The following is a 24,044-nucleotide window of genomic DNA, read 5'->3' as shown; positions in this document are numbered from 1 at the left end:
CCCGAGGGAAGCACCGGCTGCGGGGCTCGGCCTCCGTCCCGCAGACGCCCGCGGGCGGTGGCGCGCCTGTTCCGCGCGCGGACTGCGGGGGCTCGTGCAGTCGCAAACTTCCTCCAAAGCCCGTGCCCGCGCCAGCTGGGCGGCTGCGTGTCAGCTGTCCCTGGCGTGGCCGGGAGCGCTTAGGGATTCCTAGAGTTGCAGGTTTTTTTGTTGGTTTTGTTTTTGTTTTTGTTTTTGTTTTTGTTTTTAATGGCGTTCACGTAATTGTTCGGAGCTGCCCAACATCTTGGTCAGGGAAATACGGTAGAGAGCAGTGTCCTTAGATAATGGCTCTAATTTGGGCTTTTTTCCCCCATTCTTTTTGGCAAGAAATTTGCATTTAATGCTAAGGAAAATCGTGTTTATTGTAAGGGTGTGTAGGGAAGGAATGCTCAAGCCCACTAGGGACCGAATCTGTTTTGCTTACGGGTTTGCGCTTCACGCTTAAAGGCTGCGTTTGAGTGTCTGTTTCTCTCTGTTCTGCTTGATTTTTTTTAACTGTTGCCTAATTTTCCTTTTTTTTTTTTAAATATTTCAGAATATAGAGGGGGATCTAACCAATTCATGATTTAGATTTTACAGATGTAATCATTTTACCAAATTTACTTCAGGTTCTCTTAAAAAAAAAAAAAAAAAAGAAATAGCAGATATTGGAGGTACTCTCAGCTCCTCCCCTTGATTCCCTGGGGCTGGCTACTGCGTTTCTGTGTATCATTCCCTTGTGTATTTTACACTTTGATAATGGTAAATCCATAAGCGTTATATAGTATTGCTGCTTTTTAAACTTTAATGGGATGAAACTCTATGTATTTTTGCTACTTGCTTTTTTTCACTCAGCATTGCATTTTGACATTTTTATCTGAATAAATTGCTAATTATGTTATTATCTGGTTCATTCATGTTAATTGCTGGTGTAGAACTGCATTGTATGAATATACGGTAATTTACAGTCATTTATGTATACTCCCCTATTGATGGACTTTGAGGTTATTTCCAGTTTTGGACTCTTTTTATAAAAACAGTCCTGCAATAAATATCTTTAACTGTTTGCTTTTGCACACATTCAGAAGTTTCTCGGGAAATACAGTTAGTAGTTGGTTTGCCGGGATGTGTGACTAACCAAGTGCTGCAGAAGCTCTCCAAGTGGTCGCACCCATTTTCCCCCTCACTGGTATTGAGTGAGGATAGTCGTTTCCTTACATCCGTGCTAATGCTTTATGTTATCAGACTCGGCATTTTTGCTTTCTGTTTACTGACCAGCTTCCTTATGACTTTAGCTTGCTACTGAATTTTCCTGCAGCCACTTGGGCTTCTGCCCCAGCCCTGTGTCAGTCTGTGGATTCATCATTCACAGTTGATTGGCTCAGTCTGTTTCTAATATTAATATGGTTCTAATATTGATTCCAATAAACATTTATTGTGTACCAAATATATGTCAGTTTCTATGGTAGCTGTGAAGATAGAATTTCCATGTCATGTTTACTTTCCTAGTGGCAAGTAAGGTGATTTATTTAAATGTGTTTGATATGATGAATGTTTCTTAAAAATTCTTTAATGTAATATTTAACATTGAAATATATTTAGCATATACTCAAGCAGTGAATCAAAACAATAAAATGAACCCCTGTGAATTTACCACCTAATTCAAGGGTCCAAATGACCAGTATTGAGTGTGCTTACTTCCAGAGGTGACTACTGTCCTGAATTGTGTTACTCCTTGTTATTAACAATTTAATCAGAAATGTATATATTCTTTATCAATGTACTGTATGCTTTCTGTTGTTTTTGAGTAAAAAAACATACTGGGTATAATCTTGCTTGTTTCATTCAATGTTATATATGAGTCATTAATAGTATAAATGTAAGTCATTAATTTTTTCCCTGCTGTGTAATATTCCATGGGTGAATATAACACAGTGACTGCATTCTGTTGATGGGAATTTTGTGTTTTTCCTGGGTTTTGCTATTATAAAAATTATTGTACATATCTTCTGGTATACATTTGTGAGAAATGTTCTAATTTTCACACTGGGGAGTATGACACACCCAAACCCCAACCCAAGAGTAATGAAAACCTTCTGTGAGTATGTGGGTACGGGTGATGTTCATGAATCAGTTTCTAGGTCATTGAGTTCTATTTGTTCCTGTGCCTAAAACTGGTAATGCCTGAAGTCTATGGTAGATGCCTCCTGCAAGTTCAGCTTTCTCTGCTGCCCTCTCACAATATCACATTATCACTTTACCTAAGAAAGGGAAACCACACCCCATGTGGAATCTTACATGGAAGAATTTCCCAGGGGAAATAGGGATACCACATAGCCTGTGGTGGTAGGGTAAGCCTCTTAATCTGCATACTCCCCTCTCACATCCACTTCCAAAAAGATGTATTTCCAGTGAAATTTCACTTTTTTATCAGCATAGTTATTTTTGATCTATTGTGTGCTAATGATGATACACATGTAAAAGGTGTAGCAGTTTTACTTTAAAATGTCACCATGATACTCCAGAAGTTCATCCATTTTATTTAGACTTAATGCTGAAAACTTCTTAGCTGTTATCTTTATGTTTAAAGAGTATGTGATTTTTAAAAGCATTTTTGAGTGATTTTAGAACAAAATGAAAAAGGTTAGAATACTGTTGGGCTATTCTGTTTGAAGTGTATTGGTGAATCAAGAGCTATGAATATGAAGCCTTATAAAATAATGCCAAATTGTTTTCTGAAGTGATTATACCAGTTTATATTCTGGCTAACAGTTTTTCAGTATACATAATTTGTCAGTGTGTAAGAGTTATGGTTGATCTACAACCTGTCCAATGCTGTTGTTAGATTTTTTTTTTTTTTACTGTTCACCAGTGTAGTGATTATGAAAGGATGCATCATTGTGTTTTTAATGTACATTTCTTTGATTATTAATGAGATTGAGCATTTTAATATGTTTATGAACCATTTATGTCTCCTTTTAATGAAATATGCGCTCATATCTTTTACTCATTTTTAAAATTGTCCTTTAAAATTGATAAACTGGTAACTCTGATCCTTTGTTGATAAATTATAAATATCTTCATCCAGTTTGTGGCATGTCTTTTTACTCATCATGGTGTAGTTTGGAGAACAGTACTTAATTTTAATGTAATCTAACAAAGCCTTCCTTGTCCTGGGTTTATGAAGACATTCTCCTCTATTTTGTTTGAGTGTCAAATCCATCTGGAATTGGTTTTTGTGTGCGGTGTGAGGTATTGATCCACACTGGCTTTTACCCCTGTGAGGCTCCACTGATCTCTGTCCCACGTGTTACTTGACTGTTAGGGTGCTGGTGCTCCACTCTACCATCTCTTTCATATGCATGATTTCTACACACATGGCTCAGTTTCCAGCTTGCCTTTCTGTGTCACTTTTCACATCTGTGTTGTTACACACAATCCATTAATTATTAACACTGTACTTCTACCAGAAATCCTGATATCTGGAAAGGACTTGAATCTCGGCTGTTCTTGGATCCTCATTGTTTTAAGAACCAACTTGTTAACATTATGTGAAAAATTCTTTGGGACTTAATTGGAAATCATAGAATCTGTTTCAGAGAGAATTGAAATATTTTGATTGTTAACCTACCAATTTGAGAATATAGTATTTTCATTTATTTAGCTTGTCAGTGTCTTTTTAAAGTAGTTTTATAATTTTCTGCAAAGATATCTTCCACTTATTAAATGTTCATTTTGATGTTTTAAATAATTGTGTTACTAATATAGATGGTAGTGTTTTAAAAATTCTACTTATTGTTAGTAAATAAAATTTTTTTAGAAATATTGATCTTTAGTTATCCACTTGCTAGCTTTTTTTTTTTATTATTTCTAATATATTTTTGGAAATTCCTTTGGATTTTCTATTGTCTCTTTTCTTTCCTATAGTTTACCTTAAAAAAAAAAAAGATTTATTTATTTGTTTAAAGGGCAGGGGGACAGAGAGGAAGAGAGATGAGGGAGAGAGAGGGTTATTTTCCATCTGCTGGTTCATTCCCCAGATGCCTACAACAGCTAGACAGGAGCCAGGAACTCTAGCTTGTCTCCCACATTGATTGGCAGGGGTCCAAGTCCTTTGCCCTCTTCCGCTTTCCTGGGTGCAATGGCAGAAGCCGGGTCAGAAGTGAAGTAGTTAGGACTCTAGCTGGCACTGTGATACAGATGCTGGTGGCGGGAATGGCAGTGCCCTTCCTCAGTTCCCTTTATTGGTTGTGTTGTCTGATTTTGGTGTGGAGGTTACACTGACCTTACACAGTGAGAGAGTAGTTCCTCTTCTGTTCCCTAGGAAAGTTTGGACTGGAATGATAAGTGTTTTGGATGGAATTTAGTAACCTGTCAGATCATTTTCTTTTTGTTTAGTGATAAATGGCAATTGAATGGTAATGGACTAACAATTTTTCTATTTTTTCTAGTCAGTTTTGGGGATTTATCCTTTCATCATAAAATTTTAAGCTTATTGGCATCAGTTCATGGTATTGTTTTAGTTACCTTTGTTTTTTTAAGATTTATTTATTTATTTGAAAGATTTACAGAGTGACAGATTTCCAGAGGGAGGTCTTCCATCCGCTGGTTCATTCCCCAGATGGCCAAAATGGCTGGAGCAGGGCTGAACTGAAGCCAGGAGCCAGGAGCTTCTTCCGGGTCTCCCACATGGGTTCAGGGGCCCAAGCACTTGACTTGTCTTCCACTGCTTTCCCAGGCCATTAGCAGGGAACCAGATTGGAAGTAGAGCAGCGGGGACTTGAACCTGTACTCACATGGGATGCTGGTGCTGCAGGTGGTGGCTTCACTGGCTGTCTCACAACGCTGACCCCAATTACTCTTTATTATGGAAAGCCTGCTGCCAGTTTTGTTTATGCTTTTTTTCTTTTTAAAGATTTGTTTGCTTATTCAAAAGGAAGAGCTACAGAGAGGCAGAGGCAGAGAAAGAGAGAGGTCCACGATCGATCTGCTAGTTCACTCCCCAGATGGCCACAATGGGTGGCAGGGCAGTCAGTAGTCGGACCATTATCGGCTGCCTTCCTGGTGCATTAGCAGGGAGCTGGATCAGAAGCAGAGGCAGAGGTTGGACTGTATCGCGGGAACTGTGAAATGGGCTGCTGGCGTCCCAAGCGGCAGTTTAGCCCCCTGCACCACAACACCCTCCTCTGTTCATGCTTTCTTAAAGAGAATACTTTTTTCTTTTAGCTACATTGGGTTTTCTGTCTTTGGTGTTGTATCGTTACATTTCTAAGTCTGGTTGGAGATGACTTTTTATCTATACTATTTTGAGTATGTGTGTTTTCCTAATTTTGAATTTTCTTTTGTGAAATCTAGAAGAGTCTGAGCTCTGAATTCTTTAAATATTATCTCTTCGTTTATATATTCTCTCTGGAGCTTTAACTGGATATATATGTATTTAAATTCTCTCCAGGTCACTTAATCACATACCATCCTTCACATTTTTCACTTCCTGTCTCCTCACTGGAATTTATAGTGCTGAGTAGTCTCATCAGCTATTACCTTACTGCTTACCAATTTTCTCTTCAGCTGTGCCTAATCTTCCCTTTAGCCCATTTTTTTACTTGTAACAAATATATTTTTCATTTTTGAAAGTTCCACTTGGTTCTTTTTCAGATGTACCCAGACATTCTTCATTGCCACATGTTCTCATGTTGCTTGCTCGTTTTTGAGACCTATAACTATTCTGAAGACTCTAATGCAATCTCTATGTCTGGCATCCTAGGAAGTCTTAAAATTTATTACTTTCTAGTACTTTTTGTTGTTGTCTCTTCTTCATGGTGACTTGTTACCTCTTGTGCTTGGTCATCATTCATTATGAATTGCTATTTGGTTGATTTTTGTGAGAATCTTGAGACTCTAGGGTGGGGGTGCTTTTCTTAAGCATTTGTGTCGACTTTGGCTGCCGTTCAGAGTTTAAATTAGTTCCCACATTGGCTTCTGGCTCAGTGTCCTGATCGCGCTTCTGCTTTTGGCACAACTACTTGGAGCTCTCGACTGCCCAGTTTAATTCCTATCTGATGTTTATTGCTTTTGGAGGCAGAGGGTGGCCTTAAGCATTCCCCTATTTCTTGTGAGCTCAGCAAAACATCAAAAGTTTTTTTTTAATTAGGGTCCAGGTTTTTTGCGGTAGTAGAGTCCCCAGAATGTCTAATTCACTTTAACTAATGAGGTCGTAAGTCCTTTATTTTAATATTTAATTTTGGCAATATAGTTATTCTAGTTTGTGTTAGAAAAAATTCTCTTGTATTCAACGTAGGATTTCTTGATGACAGATTTTTTTTGTTGAAACAAGTCTATGCCTAAGTTAAAAGTTATTTGAAAGGAAAATATTAACAGCACAGGTGTCAAATAAGTACATCAGAGTTAGACTCGAGATGACCTAAGTGTAAAAACTGCTGTCAGAGACATGAGCAGGGTGCTCCAGGCTTCTAGAACAGAAGTGCAAAAATAAACGTCATAGTGGGAAAGTCAGGAAAGGCTTCCAGGAATTGAGTATTAAGGACTGGTTGGTAGTAGGTGGCTTTGGAGCAAGTTTATTTAGGAATGACAGGCAGTTGGGAATGACTGGCTTCTTGGTTGTGTGTCATGGAATGACTAGAGATGAAAAGAAGGAAATGGATTCACAAAAGGCCTCCTGTGCTCATAGTACGGAGGTTGGACTTCATTCGGAAGATGAGGGGAGTTGTTGAATCATTTAAGCAGCTAATTTGCTAAGTAAGATGATCCAGGTTCTAGAGGATGCCAAGATTAAAGGCAGGCCACCAGTTAGGAGACTGCTTGTGAAAGTAGCTCAGAGGAGAATCGATGAAGGTAGGATGCAGGAGTGGCACTGGGCGTGAAGAGTGTGTGCCAGTTCTAGATCTCCCGGGGAAGTAGGAATGACAGGACTTAGCGGCCAGTTGGTTGCAAACGTTGGGGGAGACAGAAGAGTCTAGGTGTGACTCCTCTGGTTTGGGTAACCAGGAGGCATATAGATCAATGAACCATTAAACCACATACAGAAAGAGGAAAGAACTTGGCTTCATTTGTTTTTGAGGAAAAAGATGTTTGTTTCTGAACTTACTGAATTTGAGGGGCTTGTGGGTCATCTTGGTTAAGATTCAGAGGCAGTTGATGGGGGAGGGTCTACAAGCCAAGAGATGCAACCCCGCCTGAAGAGATTCGGGAGTCTGCAACGCCTGGAAGCCCAGAAGCCGTTGTTCCTACAGCATAGTATGAGATCATTTGGAGTGGTACATAGATAAACAATGGAGGTTTTTCATAGCTAGCAGTTTAATTTGTATGAAAACTGTAACCTGTGCAACAAACCTGTAATACTGTGGACATGATCACTTAGGCCAAGTGAGCTCAATGAAAGGGAAATATTAAGTAAAAATCCATGTGATATGTGGGCAATGGCAAAATCTTGGTGAAGCTGTGCAAACAAGGCTCAGAAAGTGCTGTTTTAAGCCATGGGTTGGTGTATATGGTCACCCAAGGAGAGAGTAAGAGTGGGAAGAAAAGAGAGTTGACGTATGGGTGGCGGGGAATGGAGAAGAAGAGGCCGTGAAGGAGACTGAGGAAGAGCAGCCAGACGAATAGGAGGAGAACCAGGAGAAGATGGTCTTTGGAGTCCAGATGAAGAGTTCTGAGAAGGAGGAAGTGGTCCACAGCGTCAAGTAAGTTGTAAGCTGAAAAGTGCTCTTTGGATTTAGCAATTAAGGTAGACCATATAGCTGGAATCGTACCAACAGTGGATATTAACGATAACTGGTATTTACAGCATTCCTAAATGCCTGGTACTCTTGGAAGCACTTAACATGTGTTAGCTGATTAGCCAGAGAGGTAGTATTGTTACCTCATTTGATATGAGAGATCCAGAATGTGAGATCTGCCCAAGACCACATACCCAGCAAATGGGAGAGCCAGGATTCAAGCCCAGGCAGTCTGGCTCCAGAGTCTGTGTCTTAACCATTTTGCCACAGTGCCTCTCTAGTTTAAAAAAGAAAAGAAAAAAAAAAAAAAAAGAAAAATTACACCAATGTTGTAATTTCAGTACAATTGGTGCTGTGTGTGGTTATCATGACATCTGTCAGACTTGAATGCCAGTGTCATGTCTCTGGCTTAGTCTGCCAGGTATGTGTATGTTAAAATTGTACTGTAATTAACACCATGATGGTGGTGTGTGGGCTGTGATAGTTCTTGGCTCTTTCTGTATTTACATAGAAAAAATTTTTGTAAGACAAGTGAGTTTCAAATTGCATATATTTCCTGGGATAGCATATGTCCCATAATATGTGCCAAACTTTTGGTGCTATGAAGTGTTATTTTTTTCTGGTCAGTGTTCACTTTTGGAGTTAAACTCTGGAAATATTACTCATGTGGAACACATCAGGTTCCAGACGTTTTAGATACCAATTGTAGAAGTGCCCTTATTGAATGAAGGCAGGTTCCCTTGAGTGGTAGAAGAATCCAGATTGTACCAAACAAAATAAGAATGGACGATCTGCATGGTAGAAAAAGGAAGTGTTCTGGACAAAGTTAAAAAATGGTTGTAGGAGGAGGCAGAGAAGTGTCAGATTTAGACCTCCATCATGATCTGAGGTGTGGCCCTGGGAAGAGCCTAGCAAGGTAGGCACTGAAGTTCATGTTTGTTGAAGAAGTAGTTAAATTGCAAGACAGGGGTGTTATCTGCTTGGGCCGTGATGTGGCTGGGATGGTGATGGCATTTAGAGGAGAGGGACAAACACTATAAACTGTTTGCCTGTGTTCCTAAATATGATAGTAGCCAAGAGGTGACTAGGTAGCAATGAGAAGGAAAAGTAGATGGAGAAAGATACAGCAATTGAGAGAATAGACTCTACAATCTAAGAGCCGGGTGTGAGTCCTTCCTAGCTTGACGACATTGAGAAAATTACTCAGTTTTAATGGAGAACATTTTCTCATCTTTGTAGTGGAGATGGCAGTATTGAGCCTGCCAGGAACTGCTATAAGGATCGTGAGAGGATGCATGTGAGCTCCTTGTGCAGGCTGTGACACATGGTGCGGGTAGTTTGTTAGCAAGGTGGTTGTTCACGGTTGTAAGGTTTGCATTCAACAAAGTGGACGTAGTAAAGATTGATTTAAAAATAGATCTATATTTCAAGGACTGATGGTGGTCTTGTTTAGGAAAAAAGAAATTTGGTTCTTGTAAGCAATAGTGGGATAATTGTGGTGAAACGAAAAGATTTAAGAAATGATGATGATAGGAAAAAGCTGTTGCTTGGGCAAGAGTTTGAAGTAATAAAATGCTGCATTTTCTAGTGCTACTTAGATTTTGTAGCTTTAGCTCTAAAAATCCTTACTACTGTGAACTTTCTTCAGGAAGAAGAAGACCTTGGACTGAAACTCCAGCTCTGATTCTTCTTTTCCCTCATTGAAGTATTTTTAAACCATGGCTTTGGAGACTGTGAGGCTCTGCACAAGAGCAGGGCTGCCTGTGCAGTGCAGCTGTTGTGTGAGTGTTAGTGTTAGGAGCAGGGCTTGTTAGAGGATGGAAGGTCCGGATGTGGTGTGGGGAGTTAGGAGATTGACAGGCTCGCCCTTACTGCTCTAGCCCTGCCCTTTTGCCCAGTACAGAAACTCACTGAGATGGAAGGGAGAACACGAGCCGCTGATAGGGAATGATTTTCTCACTGGAGTCAGGATTTCAGACAGGAGGTTGACAGTATATCAGAGTTGTGTGTGAGGAAATAGCATTTTTTGCAGAGTGCAGTGAAAGTAGTTGGGGCCAACGTGCAGCACTGGGAAGATGTCTTTTCATTTAGCAAACTGATCCACGGGCTCACCGTGTGCTAGGCAGTGTACAGAGATGCATTGGATGCTCTCATTATCTTCCAGAGTAGAGATGGTGAATGTGTGAACCTAAGGAAAGGAAGAAATAAACCACTGGCAGAGAGTCAGGGTAATAAACAGTAGAACGGGATGGGACTCTTCCAGAGCTCAGTGTTCTGACGGGGGTGATTTCCTGGGGCCATAGGTTCCTGTATTTTTCTGATGTACCCTAGTAGCCAGGAAGACTGCTGCTCATATTGCCTCAAGTGACTGAATTGCTGACTTGGGTTTGTGTTGTTTCCTTAGGACCGTGCACCATGGACGATTTTGCAGAGGGAGATTTTGCTGTAGGGGATTATGCCTTGTTAGGAGATTGCCCTTGTGAGGACGATACCCATGAATTTATGACTGATGAGTATGTTCGTGTGACTCAGCTTTACTGTGATGGTGTGGTAAGTAGGTTTGTTAATATTTGTGTCTTAAAGGTTTTCTGGCTTACGGCTATCTGAGAGAAGGTATTTTTGTGATTTGTGGGTTTTGACGGGGAGGTACACAAACTCAACAAGAATGTGTAATGTCACAGAACAAAATGTCATGGCAAAAGGTGAATTCCTTACTGGGCATTAGAGAAGCTCTTCACTTTTTGGACAGGTAGAGTTATAGACAGAGAGAGAGAGAGACAGACAGACAGAGAGAAAGGTCTTCCTTCCATTGGTTCACTCCCCAAATGGCTGCCAAGGCCAGCGCTGCGCTGATCCGAAGCCAGGAGCCAGGTGCTTCTTCCTGGTCTCCCATGCTGGTGCAGGGCCCAAGGACCTGGGCCATCCTCCACTGCACTCCTGGGCCACAGCAGAGAGCTGGAGTGGAGGAGGAGCAGCTGGGACAGAATCTGGCACCCCAACCGGGACTAGAACCCGGGGTGCCGGCGCTGCAGGTGGAAGATTAGCCGAGTGAGCAACGGCGCCGGCCCCCCAGCTTCACTTCTTATTCGTCTTCCTGCGGATGTTACCCTGAGAGGCAGCAGGTGGTGACTCAAGGACTTGGGTCCCTGGCATCCATGTGGGAGACACAGATGGAGCTCTGGGCTCCTAGCTTTGGCTTGGTTCAGCCCTAGCTGCAGACATTTGGAGAGTGAACCCGCTGGATAGAAGATCTTGCTCTATCTCTTTCCATATCACTCTACCTTTCAAATAAAGATAAATAATAGCAATAACAACAAAAGAATTAGAGGAAATACCATGAGAAGGGCCTTGAATTTAGACTCACTGAAGATGTGTTCAAAGTATGTAAGTAAATGTGTACTGAAAAATTTTGGTTTAGTTCTTATCATCTTTAGATCAAAAAATCAAGAACTGTGTTTTTGCATTTTACCAAATACAAATAAAAAGAATTTTCTTCTTTTTAGGGAAAGCAATATAAAGATTATGCCCAAAGTGAAAGAAATTTAGGTGAGTACATTGGTGTCTTGATGTTTATTTATTGGAAGACCTATCCATTCAGTTATAGCAATGTGACAGATCTACATGTTTAATAAAAATTTATTCTTACTATGTTTTTTATACTGGAAACCAAAACCTTTCTTTGTTAAGATAGAGTTTTAGCCAACACTTAATTATTCTTAACATTTTATAGATAAGGCATTTTATCCATTTGGTCTTTTTGCCTTTCTATATCCATTTTTACCTTTTCTCAGTTAAACAATGTTGATTCATTTTCAAATGAGGTACAAATACTAATCTTAAACTTCTTTCTTTTTATTAAGAATTTGACATCTGCAATATATGGTGTAGTAAACCCCTTTCTATCCTACAAGATTACTGTGATGCCATTAAAGTATACCTCTTCTGGCCACTTCTGTTTCAACATCCACACAGTTCTGTTTTATCACGATTGCATCCCTGTGTGGAGAACACGTAAGTTCCTGGATGTTACTCATTTTGTATGAACAGAATAAGCATGTTACCCAGTACTGTGAAATGCCAAGTATGCTAGAAATTTTTTGTCTCATTCTTTACTTAAATTTTTTTTAAAGAAATTGTTTATTTTCATCTTATTTGAAAGGCAGAGAAAAAGGGGGAGAGAGAAAGAGAAAGAGAGAGTGAGAAATCTTCTGTCTGCTGGCTTACTTCCCAAATGCCCATGATTCTTGGTACCAGGCCAGGCTGAAGCCAGGAGCCCAGAACTCTGGATCTCCCACCTGGTGGTGGCAGGGATCTGCTGCCTCCCCTAGGCGAATATTAGCAGGAAGCTAGATCAGAAGCTGGGACTTACACTATGACTCTGATACGAGGTGCAGGTATCCCAAGCAGTGACTTAAAAATTGTGTCACATGCCTGCTCCCTCCCACCTTTAAAAAATTATTCATTTTTTATTTATTTGAGAACCACATAGAGAGAGATCCCTCATCTGCTCTTTCACTTGCCAAATGTTTGCAACAACTGGGACTGGGCCAGGACTGAAGCTAGAAGCTGGCAACAAATCCTGGTCTCCCACACGGGTGTCAGGAGCATGTTTATTTGAGCCATCACCACTGCCTCCCAGGGTTTGCATTGCTAGGAAGCTGGAATCAGGAGCCAGAGCCAGGAATCAAACCCAGGCATGCTGATATGGGATATCGTAACTGCTAGGCTGAATGCCTGTCCTGGTGTCTCATTCTTGTATATTGTTAAGCTTTACTTTTATTGAGTAGGGTGGGGAAAAAGTACTTGAGATTTGTATAGGAATGGATAATCATAACATTATAATGAATGAAATTCTATATTATGAGATGGTAGTTAAAATCTGAAGAAAAATTAATATATTTGTTTATAAATATCAGTGTTGCAATACAGGAGAGAGAAAAAGATATAGGGAAAAGAGAAACAGTGTTGTGTCAACTTAATAAATAGCTTACTGATGGTTACCTAGAGTGAAGAAAGATAGAACTTAATTTTTTTCAAATAGTTTTCAGTTGAAATTTACGGTCAAGCATAAAGATCAGTGAATTTGTGTATATGAGAATCTATAAACTTTTAAACAAATGAATTTGTCTTTAAGCAATTCTTGTGCTTCTGAGATAAGTTTGAAGAAATTACAACATCTTGAGCTGATGGAAGATATTGTGGATTTGGCAAAAAAAGTTGCGGTAAGTGGTAGAAAGGAGGTTCCCCCAACCCCATTTAAAAGAATATAGATACTTATTTGTTTATGTATTTTTCTTTTTTTTAATAATAGTCCCCTTCCCTGTAAAGGGTTGGGAGGATTCAATGAGTTAGTCTTTTTTTTTTTTTTAAGATTTATTTATTTGAAATATAGAGTTACAGAGAGGCAGAGAAGTGGGGGAGGAGGGGAGGGTTTCCATCCATTTGTTTACTCCCCAAAAGGCCACAATGGCTGGAGGTGAACCAGTCCGAAGCCAGGAGCCAGGAGCTTCTTCCAGGTCTCCCATGTGGGTGCAGGATCCCAAGGACTTAGGCCATCTTCTACTGCTTTCCCAGGCCATAGCAGAGAGCTGGAACAGCTGGGACTTGAACCAGCACCTATATGGGATGCCAGCACTGCAGGCAGCAGCTTTACCCACTATGCCGCAGCACCAACCTCACAATATAGATATTTATATTGTGTCAGGCCCATCCTGCCAGTTTATAGCAATAAACAGGTAATGATTGTAGTTTTGGTTAACCTGAGATTATTCTGCTGTCCATGAGTGCATGCTTAGTATTGAAGAGATCAGGTAGATAGATGGCTGCTGTTGTGGTTCTGATACGCTCTGATGGGGAGCAGGACATCTTTGTGTCATTAAAGGATAGGAATTGGAATTGGCTGCAGATGAAAGTGGACCCTGGTTCACAGAAACCTTTGTCACAGGCCTGAAAGTCATAGGCTCTGTCTTTTGACATAAGCACACCACTGCCACCACCAGATAGTTTCTCTTTGGGGTAGACTTTATCAGAACAGGTTTGAGGAGCTGTTCTAGTGCTTGTGTGAAGAGGTTTTTTTTTCCCTTTTGTTCTTGGTACTATTGACATTAGAATTTAAATTTAGAAAGGTATTCTGTCTGATGTCTATTTCCTGCTGATAATCCTTTACAGTAGCTCACTAGCTAGTGGGGTTTGGTAGATATCTAGGTATAATGAGCTTTAAAAATCTACACACATAAAAGTTACGTGAAATCATTTTATCACCAGATCCCCAGGGAAAACTATTTCTCAGTTCTTGTTTTAAGGTTCTTTAGGGGTAAATTAGTCATGCAAGTGCTTCTGGACAGTGTACTGTGTGTACGTGTGGTAGTGTCACGTGTCGCTCAGTGATGGAGATCCGTTCTGAGGAATACATCGTTAGGTGATTTTGTTGTGCGACTATCCCAGGAGTGCTTATATAACTTTGCATGGTTCACATCAGTCGCTTAATGCAGTGGAGATGTGTGTGGCTGCTGCCAGTGTACCACAGCATACTCTCACAGGAAACTTTCTCCTGTTAAAGTAATGGTAAGAAGTATAATGTAGTAAATATATAAGCCAGTAACATAGTCATGTTATTATCAAGTATTATGCAGTGGACACAAATACATGTAGTGTACTTTTTAAAAAAGGATTATTACTTAGTAATTAAATAATAAATACAGACAGTGAAAGGGAGAGAGAGAGAGGTCTTCCATCCGCTGGTTCACTCCCTAGGTGGCCACAACAACTGGAGCTGTGCTGATCTGAAGCCAGGAGCTGGAGCTTCTTCCAGTCTCCCATGTAGGTGCGGGGGCTCAAGCACTTGGACTGTCTTCTACTGCTTTCCCAGGCCATAGCAGAGATCTGAATTGGAAGAGGAGCAGCCAGGACACACACTGGTGCCCATATGGGATGGCGGCACTGTAGGCTGAGGATTAACCTACTGCGTCACAGCGCTGGCCCCCATGTAGTTTACTTTCATACAGCAGACAGTGTGGTAGGTTTGCTTACCAGCAGTAGTACCTCACACAGAAGTGGTATGTTGTGCTTTGAGGTTAGGATGGCTCTGCTGTAGCTAGTTGATAGGAGTTTTTCATCTTCATTGTAATCTTAAGGGACAGCCATCTTTCATGTGGTGCATCATTGACTGAAAGCATTGTCATGTACTATATGATTGTATTCTTAAAATGCAGGATTTTTTCCATTAGAAAATTCATATGTAATTTACTGAATAAGGAAACATTTGTTTTTTATTTATTTTGCAGAATGATCCGTTCCTTATTGAAGGCTTATTGAGAATTGGTTATAAAATAGAAAATGTAAGTGTTAACGCTGGGAACCCAGTGCACTCACTGTGATAAATGGCAGTCATATCACAGCTCATTTCCTATGCATTGTATTCACATGTACTATGTATAGTGCTTATCTCTCTATTTTACTTAAGTGATTTCCTTATTTGGGAGTTTGCCTCAATTTCATTTTTTTTGCCTGTGTATGTAGTGTAATTTGAGCCTCTATTATAAGTTGATTCCTTTTTCTCTTTTAGGATGTTTAACTGGCATATTTTATTCCAAATGAAATTACTAGGTCCCTAGTATGAATATTTTTTGATATATGATTACTAGGTAATTTCCAGATATGATGAAAAATCTATTTATTTATTTGAGAGACAAAGAGTTCCCATCCACTAGTTCACTCCCCAAATGCCTGTAACAGCTGTGGCTGGACCAAGCCAAGTCTCTGAGTCAGGAATTCAATCTTCTTCCACATTGATGGCAGGGACCCAATTCATTGTAAAAATATTACCTGCTGACATAAGGGATACAAGTGTCCTAATTTAACCACTAGGTCAAATACCCATCCTGAAAAATCAATTTTTAATGCTTCTGGTGACTTGGACATCTATATGTATCCTTTTTTTTTTTTTTTTTTTTTTTTTGACAGGCAGAGTGGTTAGTGAGAGAGAGAGAGACAGAGAGGAAGGTCTTCCTTTTTGCCGCTGGTTCACCCTCCAATGGCCGCTGCGGCCAGCACATCTCGCTGATCCGAAGCCAGGAGCCAGGTGCTTCTCCTGGTCTCCCATGTGGGTGCAGGGCCCAAGCACTTGGGCCATCCTGCACTGCCTTCCCAGGCCATAGCAGAGAGCTGGCCTGGAAGAGGGGCAACCGGGACAGAATCTGGCGCCCCAACCGGGACTAGGACCCAGGGTGCCAGAGCCGCAAAGCGGAGGATTAGCCTGTTAAGCCACGGCGCCGGCCTCTATATGTATCCTTTAAGTGTGATGCATTGAAACCTCATTTGTCTAATTTCTGAAGTTAATTTCAGATGATGTAAGAATGAATAACATTTCTGTGAAATCTTTTTTTTTTCCTAAAAATTTTATTTATTTATTTGAGAGGCAGAGTTTTAGAGACAAAGAGAGGGAGAGGGAGACAGAGAGAAATCTTCCATCTGCTGGTTCACCCCTCCAACAGGTCGCAATGGCTGGAGCAGGGCTGATCAGGAGCCAGGAGGTTCCTCCAGGTCTCCCAATGGGTGCAGGGACCCAACCACCTGAGCCATCCTCTCCTGCCCCTACCTGCCACCAACCCAGGCCATAGCAGAGAGCTGGATCATAAGAGGAGCAGCCAGGACAGGAACTGGTGCTCATATGGGATGCCGGTGCTGCAGGAGACTCAGCCCATTACGCCACAGCACTGTCCCCTCTTTTATTTTATTTTTTAAAGATTTTATTTATTTATTTGAAAGGTAGACTTACAGACAGAGAGAGAGAGAAAGACAGATAAAAAGGTCTTCCATCCGCTGGTTAACTCCCCAAATGGCCGTAACAGCTGGAAGTGGGCTGATCTATTCAGGAGTTGGGAGCTTATTCCTGGTCTCCCACACAGGTGAAGGGGTCCAAGTACTTGGGTCATCTTCTGCTTTCCCAGCCCATAGCAGAGAGCTGGATTGGAAGAGGAATAGCCAGGGCTCAAAGTGGTGCCCTTATGGGATGCCAGCGCCTCAGGCAAAAGCTTAGCCCATTACGCCACAGCGTGGGTCCCTTCTTTGAATTCTTGACCCTCTGTGAAGATTGTTGCACAAAATACCTATTTGCCCAGCCACTCCCTCCTCTATTGTTTGTCTTATTCTTCTATTTGCCATAGACCCTATAAAGTACATAATCCCTTTGGTGAACCTTAATCTCCTTGGGGATGGCGGTCCTAGTTTAGGTGAGATTGGAGAACCCTTCCACCTTGCATTAGTGTACTCTCCTGCTACTTAGGACAGACAGCCTCTGACCAAGTAGGAGACCTCAACTTCCAGGTCTGTAATAATGTGGAAGCATCCTGAGTTCTGAAGTGGCCTGTGGTAACCTGAGTCCACAGACTCTGTAAACTTGTATGGAAGTCCAGCTACTCTAGGTTGTGTGCTGAGTAATGCAAACATGAGGCGTTGTACAAGACGTACATTAACGTTCTGAAATGCTGTGTAAGTTTATAAAACCATATACACCCAAATCTTACTCTTCATTCCTCATTTTGAAACAGAAAATCTTGGCAATGGAAGAAGCTATAAATTGGATAAAATATACAGGCGATGTAACAATTCTACCTAAATTAGGATCAATTGACAATTGTTGGCCTATGTTAAGTGTTTTCTTTACTGAATGTAAGTATAAGTGCTTTAAGTTGTTACTTAATTTTTAAAAAATATTATTTGACAAAATGGGATGTATAGTTAATATGGTTTAGGATTTTAAAAAAAGTTTTTCTTTTGTTAGAATGCTAGTTAAGAAAACACTACCTTGTGTTTAGTTTTATTATGTATTTCCAGTCTTAATGATTTTTATGACTTTACACTTTTTGAAATCCTCTCTAATCAATATCCTAAGTTGTTTAAAGAAAGAGATCACAACTTGTGTTCCTTTGTTCTCATTCATAAGCAGGAGTAATAGAAACTATGATTTGTATTTCCTGGGTGAATCTGCTGATCTTTTTATGTATGAAGAAACTGCCTTATGTATTTCCTTTGTAAATACTTTTCTTTAAAGCATTTGAATTTTAAATATTTATTTACTTTTTTTCTTTTAAATACTTATTTACTTATTTTAAATATTTATTTACTTACTTATTTCAAAGGCAGGATAAGAGAGGTAAAGAGAGAGTTTACACACCATATGGCTGCAAGAGCTAGGGCTAAACAAGTAGCCTTCCTGGGCCTCAGGGACTAAGCACTTGGGCCATCATCTGCTACTTCTCAGGCACATTAACAGGGAGCTGGATCTGAAGCTGAGCAGCTGGAACTGGAACTAGCACTCTGATGTGGAATTTAGGCATTCCAAGTTGTGGCTTACCCTGCACCTAACATGTGCTCCTGAATGTTAGCACTTTTTTTTTTTTTTTTTTTATATAACACACACACACACACACAGACATTTGAAAGGCAGAGCTACAGAGAGGCAGAGGCAGAAAGAGAGAGGTCTTCCATCTGCTGGTTCATTCCCCAAAATGGCCACAATGGCCAGAGCTGGTCTGATCCAAAGCCAAGAGCCAAGAGCTTCTTTTGGGTCTCCCATGTAGGTTCAGGGACCCAAAGACTTGGGCCATCTTCGACTGCTTTCCCAGGCCATAGCATATAGCTGGATTGGAAGTAGAGCAGCTGAGTGCAGGCGGCTGGTGGCTTTACCTGCCACACCACAGCGCTGGACCCTTTTCTTGAATCTTAATTTCTAAAATCTTTAATTTTCCTTTCATCTTGAAAATGATTGTATTTGGCTAGAGGCTTAACTATAGTTTTGTTGCACAGTTTTTTTTTTAATTACTTCTTATGCTTATGTATCAGCTTAAAATGCAGAAGATGGGGCCTGATAAACTTCTTTTGGGAAGTTTTGTTATCTACTGTGTTTTAAATACTTTCTTTTTTTTTTTTTTTTCTTTTTTTTGACAGGCAGAGTGGACAGTGAGAGAGAGAGACAGAGAGAAAGGTCTTCCTTTTGCCGTTGGTTCACCCTCCAATGGCTGCTGCAGCTGGTGCGCTGCGGCCGGCACACCACGCTGATCTGAAGGCAGGAGCCAGGTGCTTCTCCTGGTCTCACATGGGGTGCAGGGCCCAAGGACCTGGGCCATCCTCCACTGCACTCCTGGGCCACAGCAGAGAGCTGGCCTGGAAGAGGGGCAACCGGGACAGAATCTGGTGCCCCGACCAGGACTAGAACCCGGTGTGCCGGCGCCGCAAGGCGGAAGATTAGCCTATTGAGCCGTGGCACCAGCCTTAAATACTTTGTTAATATTTTATAAGAATGATGTTTCAAATAACTTCTCATTGTAACATTTCACTCAAGAAAGTAAAAAATATCGTATAAAGGGGTTTTGCCTTCTTCAGTTGTTCTATAAAATACATACTGAGTTTTTGTTTGAACATTATGTCTTGTATGCCGTAGGTACTTGAGAATATTTTTTGAATTGACTTGAGCAATTGTGAGGCCTGTTTAGGTTATGTTACAACAGAACAGAAGCTATGATTATAACTAATATTAAAATAAACAGGAGCTGGTGCTGTGGCGTAGCGAGGTTAAACCGGCACTGCAGGTGGTATTCCATATGGGCACCGGTTTGAGACCTGGCTGCTCCAGTTCCGATCCAGCTCACTGCTATGGCCTGGGAAAGCAGTAGAAGATGGCCCAAGTCCTTGGGCCCCTACACCCGCGTGGGAGACCCGGAAGAAGCTCCTGGCTTCAAAATGACACAGCTCCGGCCATTGTGGCCAATTGGAGAGTGAACCAACGGATGGAAGACTTCTCTCTCTCTCTCTCTCTCTCTCTGCCTCTCCTTCTCTTCCTGTGTAACTCTGACTTTCAAATAGATAAATCTTAAAACAAAACAAAACAAGTGTTTCTTAGTTGCTGGATAAAAAACTGATTAGATTCACAACAAACAATTCATTTGCTGTTTTCTGTTAACATGTTAACAGTTTTGTAAAAAAGATGCATTATTTAATACACACAAGAGAGTACAAGAAACGGGCTAATTAGGAAGTAAAAAATACAGTGAGCTTCATGGACTCACCTGCTTAACCTAAGAATTAAAATATTTCTAATACCAATTTATGGGTTTCTTTTTAACATGTGTTCTTTCTCACTCTCTCCTAAAAATAAAATTTAGACAAGTATCACATAACTAAAGTTGTAACAGAAAACTTCAATTTGCTTGAAGAATTTAAAACCCGAAATTGTGCGGACTGTATAGAGGTGAGGATAAATACTTACTTATAAATATGCTTTAATATTTTCCCATTAGAACTTTTAAGTTAGAAGAAGTAATAAATCTGTAATAATACAAGGAACAATTGAATTCAGTTGTACAATTGAATAATATGAGAGAAAATTTTGAAAGTTTTAGTTGAAATTTTCTTTTTAAAGAAGAAATAGTATTTTCATCAGATTTTTCTGTTGATTTTAAAGCAGTTCATCTGAAGGCTTGTAGTTAGTTTGGGAAATATAATTTCCTGTAGAAACAGTTTATTCACATGTAATTCATAGGCCAAGCAGTGCATTGGTAGGAAATATGATTTTAACTCAATGTTTAGAAAATGATTTAGGAAAGTATTTAGTGTTCTATTGGATTCTCTGACTAAAGCCAGTATATGGTCTATTATATTTTAATTATCTATTTTTTAAAAACCTTGAATGTTTGAAAAGTTTGTTATATCTATAGCATCTTTCATATATTCTTGCCACCTGATTTTCATGCAGTTAATCTAATCAACATTTCCTGTATGTTATTTGTTCAGATACATATGTGCATTTGAAATTTTACTTATTTTTGTTTGAAAGGAAGAGAGAAAGACAGAGCTAGCTCTTCCATCTCTTGATCACTTCCTAAATGGCTGCAAGAGGGCCAGACCAGCCTGAAGCCAGGAGCCTGAAACTCCATGTGAATCTCCCATATGAGTGGCAGGGGCCAAGCACTTGGGCCATTAGCTGCATCCCAGGGTTTGCCCTAGCAGGAAGCCAGCATCAGAAAAGAGCTGGGACTTGATTCTAGGCGCTCCAATATGGGATGTGGATATCCCAAGCGGTGTCTTAACTGCTATGCCGAGTGCATGTCCTGATTTACTGATTTTTTTTTAAGCACTACAGTTTCTTGAATAATATAACATTTGCTAACCTAATCTATTCATTGCATGTTATTTTAGTCTGCCATACTAAAAGTACATTTAAAAGCAGACCTGCCAAATACTTCACAAAGAGAAAAAATGTTTAGTAATTATTCAGAATGTGTCTCTTCTCAAAGTGTAATAATTATTCAGAATGTGATGATTTTGTTTTCTTTTTAGTATTCCTTTAACAGAATTAGTGTTGAGGCACTAGAGACAGATTTCTATATATACCAAAATACTGGATATTGCATTATCATTTTTACATAAATAATCCTGTTGGTTATTTATGATATCAAAGATAGAGAGCCAGATTCATTTTTCTCTAGGTTTTGGGTTCTTGTCTTTGAAACTAATTGATGGATCATCTTTTACCTTGGTTTCTCAGCAAGGAGAACTAATGAAACTGAGAGGAAATGAAGAGTTTTCCAAGGGAAGATTTGATATAGCTATTATCTATTACACCAGAGCCATTGAATATAGGTAAGAGCAAAACAACAAAGAGGGGTTCTTTTTTAGTGTGGCAGATAAATTTAGAATGTTAGGAGAAATAAAACCAAGATGAAGAACTGGAGAATATCTTCCAGTTTTCTATGCAGATTAGTTGTTCTCGTCATTAGGCATTAGATGCATTAAAGATGTTCTAAAAAGTACTGATCAGTAATGTAATTCAAGAAAGTTGGGCAGAATGGTGGATTTCCTTCCTCTGTACTATTTTCTTTCAAGCTTTCTGATACAGAGTCCTGCCTTGTTCTTATTTTGCTATCAGCTAATTCCTTTCAAGTTGTTAGGGTTTCTAATACTTAGGGCATCACCCAGTCAGGGGTTTTGCTTTCTGTGAAGGAACTTTTAGTTTATATAATTTGATCCTCACAATAACCCTCTGAGCTAGACATAGCAAATAGAATTTTCTTCATTTTTAATACAATGTAGCTTAGGTTGATTTGAAGCGAGTTAGTTAGGAAGTAAAGGAACTGAGACTTAGCCAGTTTAAGACTCCCAGATCCTTTATTTTTTCTGCTCTGCCATACAGATGAGAAGTTTTATGAAGATTCTCCATGCCATGTGTTTTCCATGTGAGTTTTGATTATTTCAGATATAATATGCTTTACTGACTAAATATTATTTCTTTTTAAGACCTGAAAACCATCTTCTGTATGGTAACCGAGCTCTTTGTTTTCTTCGTACTGGACAGTTTAGGTAAGTTGGGTAAAGTATTCCCATCTATCAGTTACGTTAAATACCCATTTGGGGAAACATTTCAGTTTTACAGGGATGCACAAAAATCCTTGACTAGTTCTTTGGCAGAGATATGTGGTTAAAATAGGTGCGCTGTAGGCTTTGTATAATAACAGCAGCAACTATTCTGATTCAGTACAAATGTGTGTGTGTTTTTTTAAGTGCTTTATATATATCAAGTATCATTCACCCTTAAATAGGTTGGTAATATTACTTTCCACATCTTATGTGTGGATCAACTGATACAACTTGCAAGTGGTGGTGGTACCATGAATTGAGCCCAGATCTTGCCTGATGATGTCAAATTCTGTGTGTGTTATCATCTTGTGCCCTTTTAATTAATCTGTATAGTTCTTGAAGAAGCATTTTTGCTGTAATTTTCCTACTATTTGTTTTGGTATGAAAAAAACTACATAAAATGTCCTTCCTAAGTGAAAGAAAGCTTATATATATTTAATGGTATAACTATGAGGGTGGAATCATAATTTTTATTATGTTAAATTTGAGCTGAGTTTTTACTTATTAGCTGAGAAGAATTGGCAAAGATGTTGCACCTTGATGCCATTGTCCTTCAGTTAAAAAAATTTAGGATGTACATTGTGAGCGTTAACGTTAAGCCATTAGACTATTGTATTTAATTATATCCTGCCTTAACAGAAGAAGGATTTAGGATGGATGCAAGAACACACTTGCACAGTAGAAATACTCAGAACACAGCAGATTAGAAATCAAGTTGAGGCTGCAATGCTCAGGACCGATCTGTGTGGGCATAGACTCTGGCATCAGTGCTGGTTACAAGGCACTCTTGCTTCTGACCTTCTGTGCCCAAAATGAAAAGGGAAACTTTGATAAGTCACACAGTTCTCACTGTCCATAAAGAAACAGGACACCTGTTTCTTGAATGAAAGTGTTTTCCTGGTGTTCAGTACTTAGAGTAATTTCTTATGTGGTTTAATTTTAGGTGATGAAGTAGAGAAAAATCTGAGTAACATTCCTATTCATAGCAAAAAAAATATTCTTTGAAAGTACAGTTTGGGGTTTCACATACAAGTTTTTTATGTGACTTTTTCATATCAATTGAGTCTGTTACCAGTTGTTTTCCAGTGAAAGCATTTATTTTGGCATGTGGGATTGGGGGTGGGGAAGGTAGTGTATTACAAGTATGTAGCTTTCAAAAATAACATTTATTGTGTTTTTCTTTTATTATAAACAGAAAACATTCTCATGGTAGAAAATTTGGAAAATACAAGAGTTTAAAAAGAAGAAAATAAAAATCACCAGTAATCCAACCACCTTGGAGAATACCGCTGTATTAAAGTTATGCAGCTTTTACATGGCTTAAGCCGTGGATAAACCGAGGCTATCTAGACTAGAGGAATGGATGGGCTTGACACAGTCTTCCATCAATGCCACTGTCCTCAACTGGTTCTGACAAGAAATGAGCTGCAAATGTCTTTAGGTTATTGCCTCTGGCTAGGTCCAGAATTGCAGATTCTCAATGCTGTTGAAGGTGAATTTACATGCTTTCAAGATCAGATTAATAGTTTTGCAACTTGGCTAGCATCCTGTGAAAATTGAGGTGCTGATCTGAAACTACCTGGCAAGAGGTCATCCACTCTTTAGCTCCAAGAGCTGAGAGACAGACCAGGGTGTTTCTGTTTTCAAAATTTTTTGAGTATTGAATGCTAGATACACACGCAAGATCCCTAAAATCCTATCCTAGGGTCCTAAAACCCTGCTTCTGCAGGAAGTTACTCAAACTAGAAATATAGACACCAGGCAGTTTGATGAGTGAAAGGCCAGGAGCAGGGTGGTGAATCCATCTTGGACTTCCTTCCTGACAGTCTGGCTTGTGGTGCAATACCATCTGCACGTACGTTCCAGGTTGTCAGC

General features: G+C 39.8%; 1 protein-coding gene across 7 annotated transcripts in view; it reads left to right on the top strand.

The window, feature by feature from the left end:
- Positions 1-24,044, top strand: part of TTC3 (tetratricopeptide repeat domain 3) — a 123,823-nt gene that overhangs the window by 604 nt on the left and 99,175 nt on the right. For 2 of the 7 annotated variants that reach the window (XM_062205098.1, XM_062205117.1), the window contains exons 2-10: positions 10,162-10,307; positions 11,261-11,303; positions 11,618-11,768; positions 12,892-12,979; positions 15,041-15,094; positions 17,306-17,426; positions 19,919-20,004; positions 21,301-21,395; positions 22,050-22,112. The exons of 2 other annotated variants lie outside the window; for them this stretch is intronic. In XM_062205098.1, coding sequence (XP_062061082.1) covers positions 10,173-10,307; positions 11,261-11,303; positions 11,618-11,768; positions 12,892-12,979; positions 15,041-15,094; positions 17,306-17,426; positions 19,919-20,004; positions 21,301-21,395; positions 22,050-22,112 — 836 coding nt within the window. In that variant the 5' untranslated portion in view covers positions 10,162-10,172. Of the gene's footprint in view, positions 1-5,385; positions 7,722-10,161; positions 10,308-11,260; positions 11,304-11,617; positions 11,769-12,891; positions 12,980-15,040; positions 15,095-17,305; positions 17,427-19,918; positions 20,005-21,300; positions 21,396-22,049; positions 22,113-23,433; positions 23,662-24,044 lie in introns of those variants that run through there. 3 more of the 7 variants (XM_062205107.1, XM_062205090.1, XM_062205124.1) reach the window with 3 other exon arrangements.

The sequence above is a fragment of the Lepus europaeus genome, chromosome 2, assembly GCF_033115175.1.
Source record: "Lepus europaeus isolate LE1 chromosome 2, mLepTim1.pri, whole genome shotgun sequence".
Classification (NCBI taxonomy): Eukaryota; Metazoa; Chordata; class Mammalia; order Lagomorpha; family Leporidae; genus Lepus; species Lepus europaeus.
This window is presented reverse-complemented; position numbering and strand designations above follow the sequence as displayed.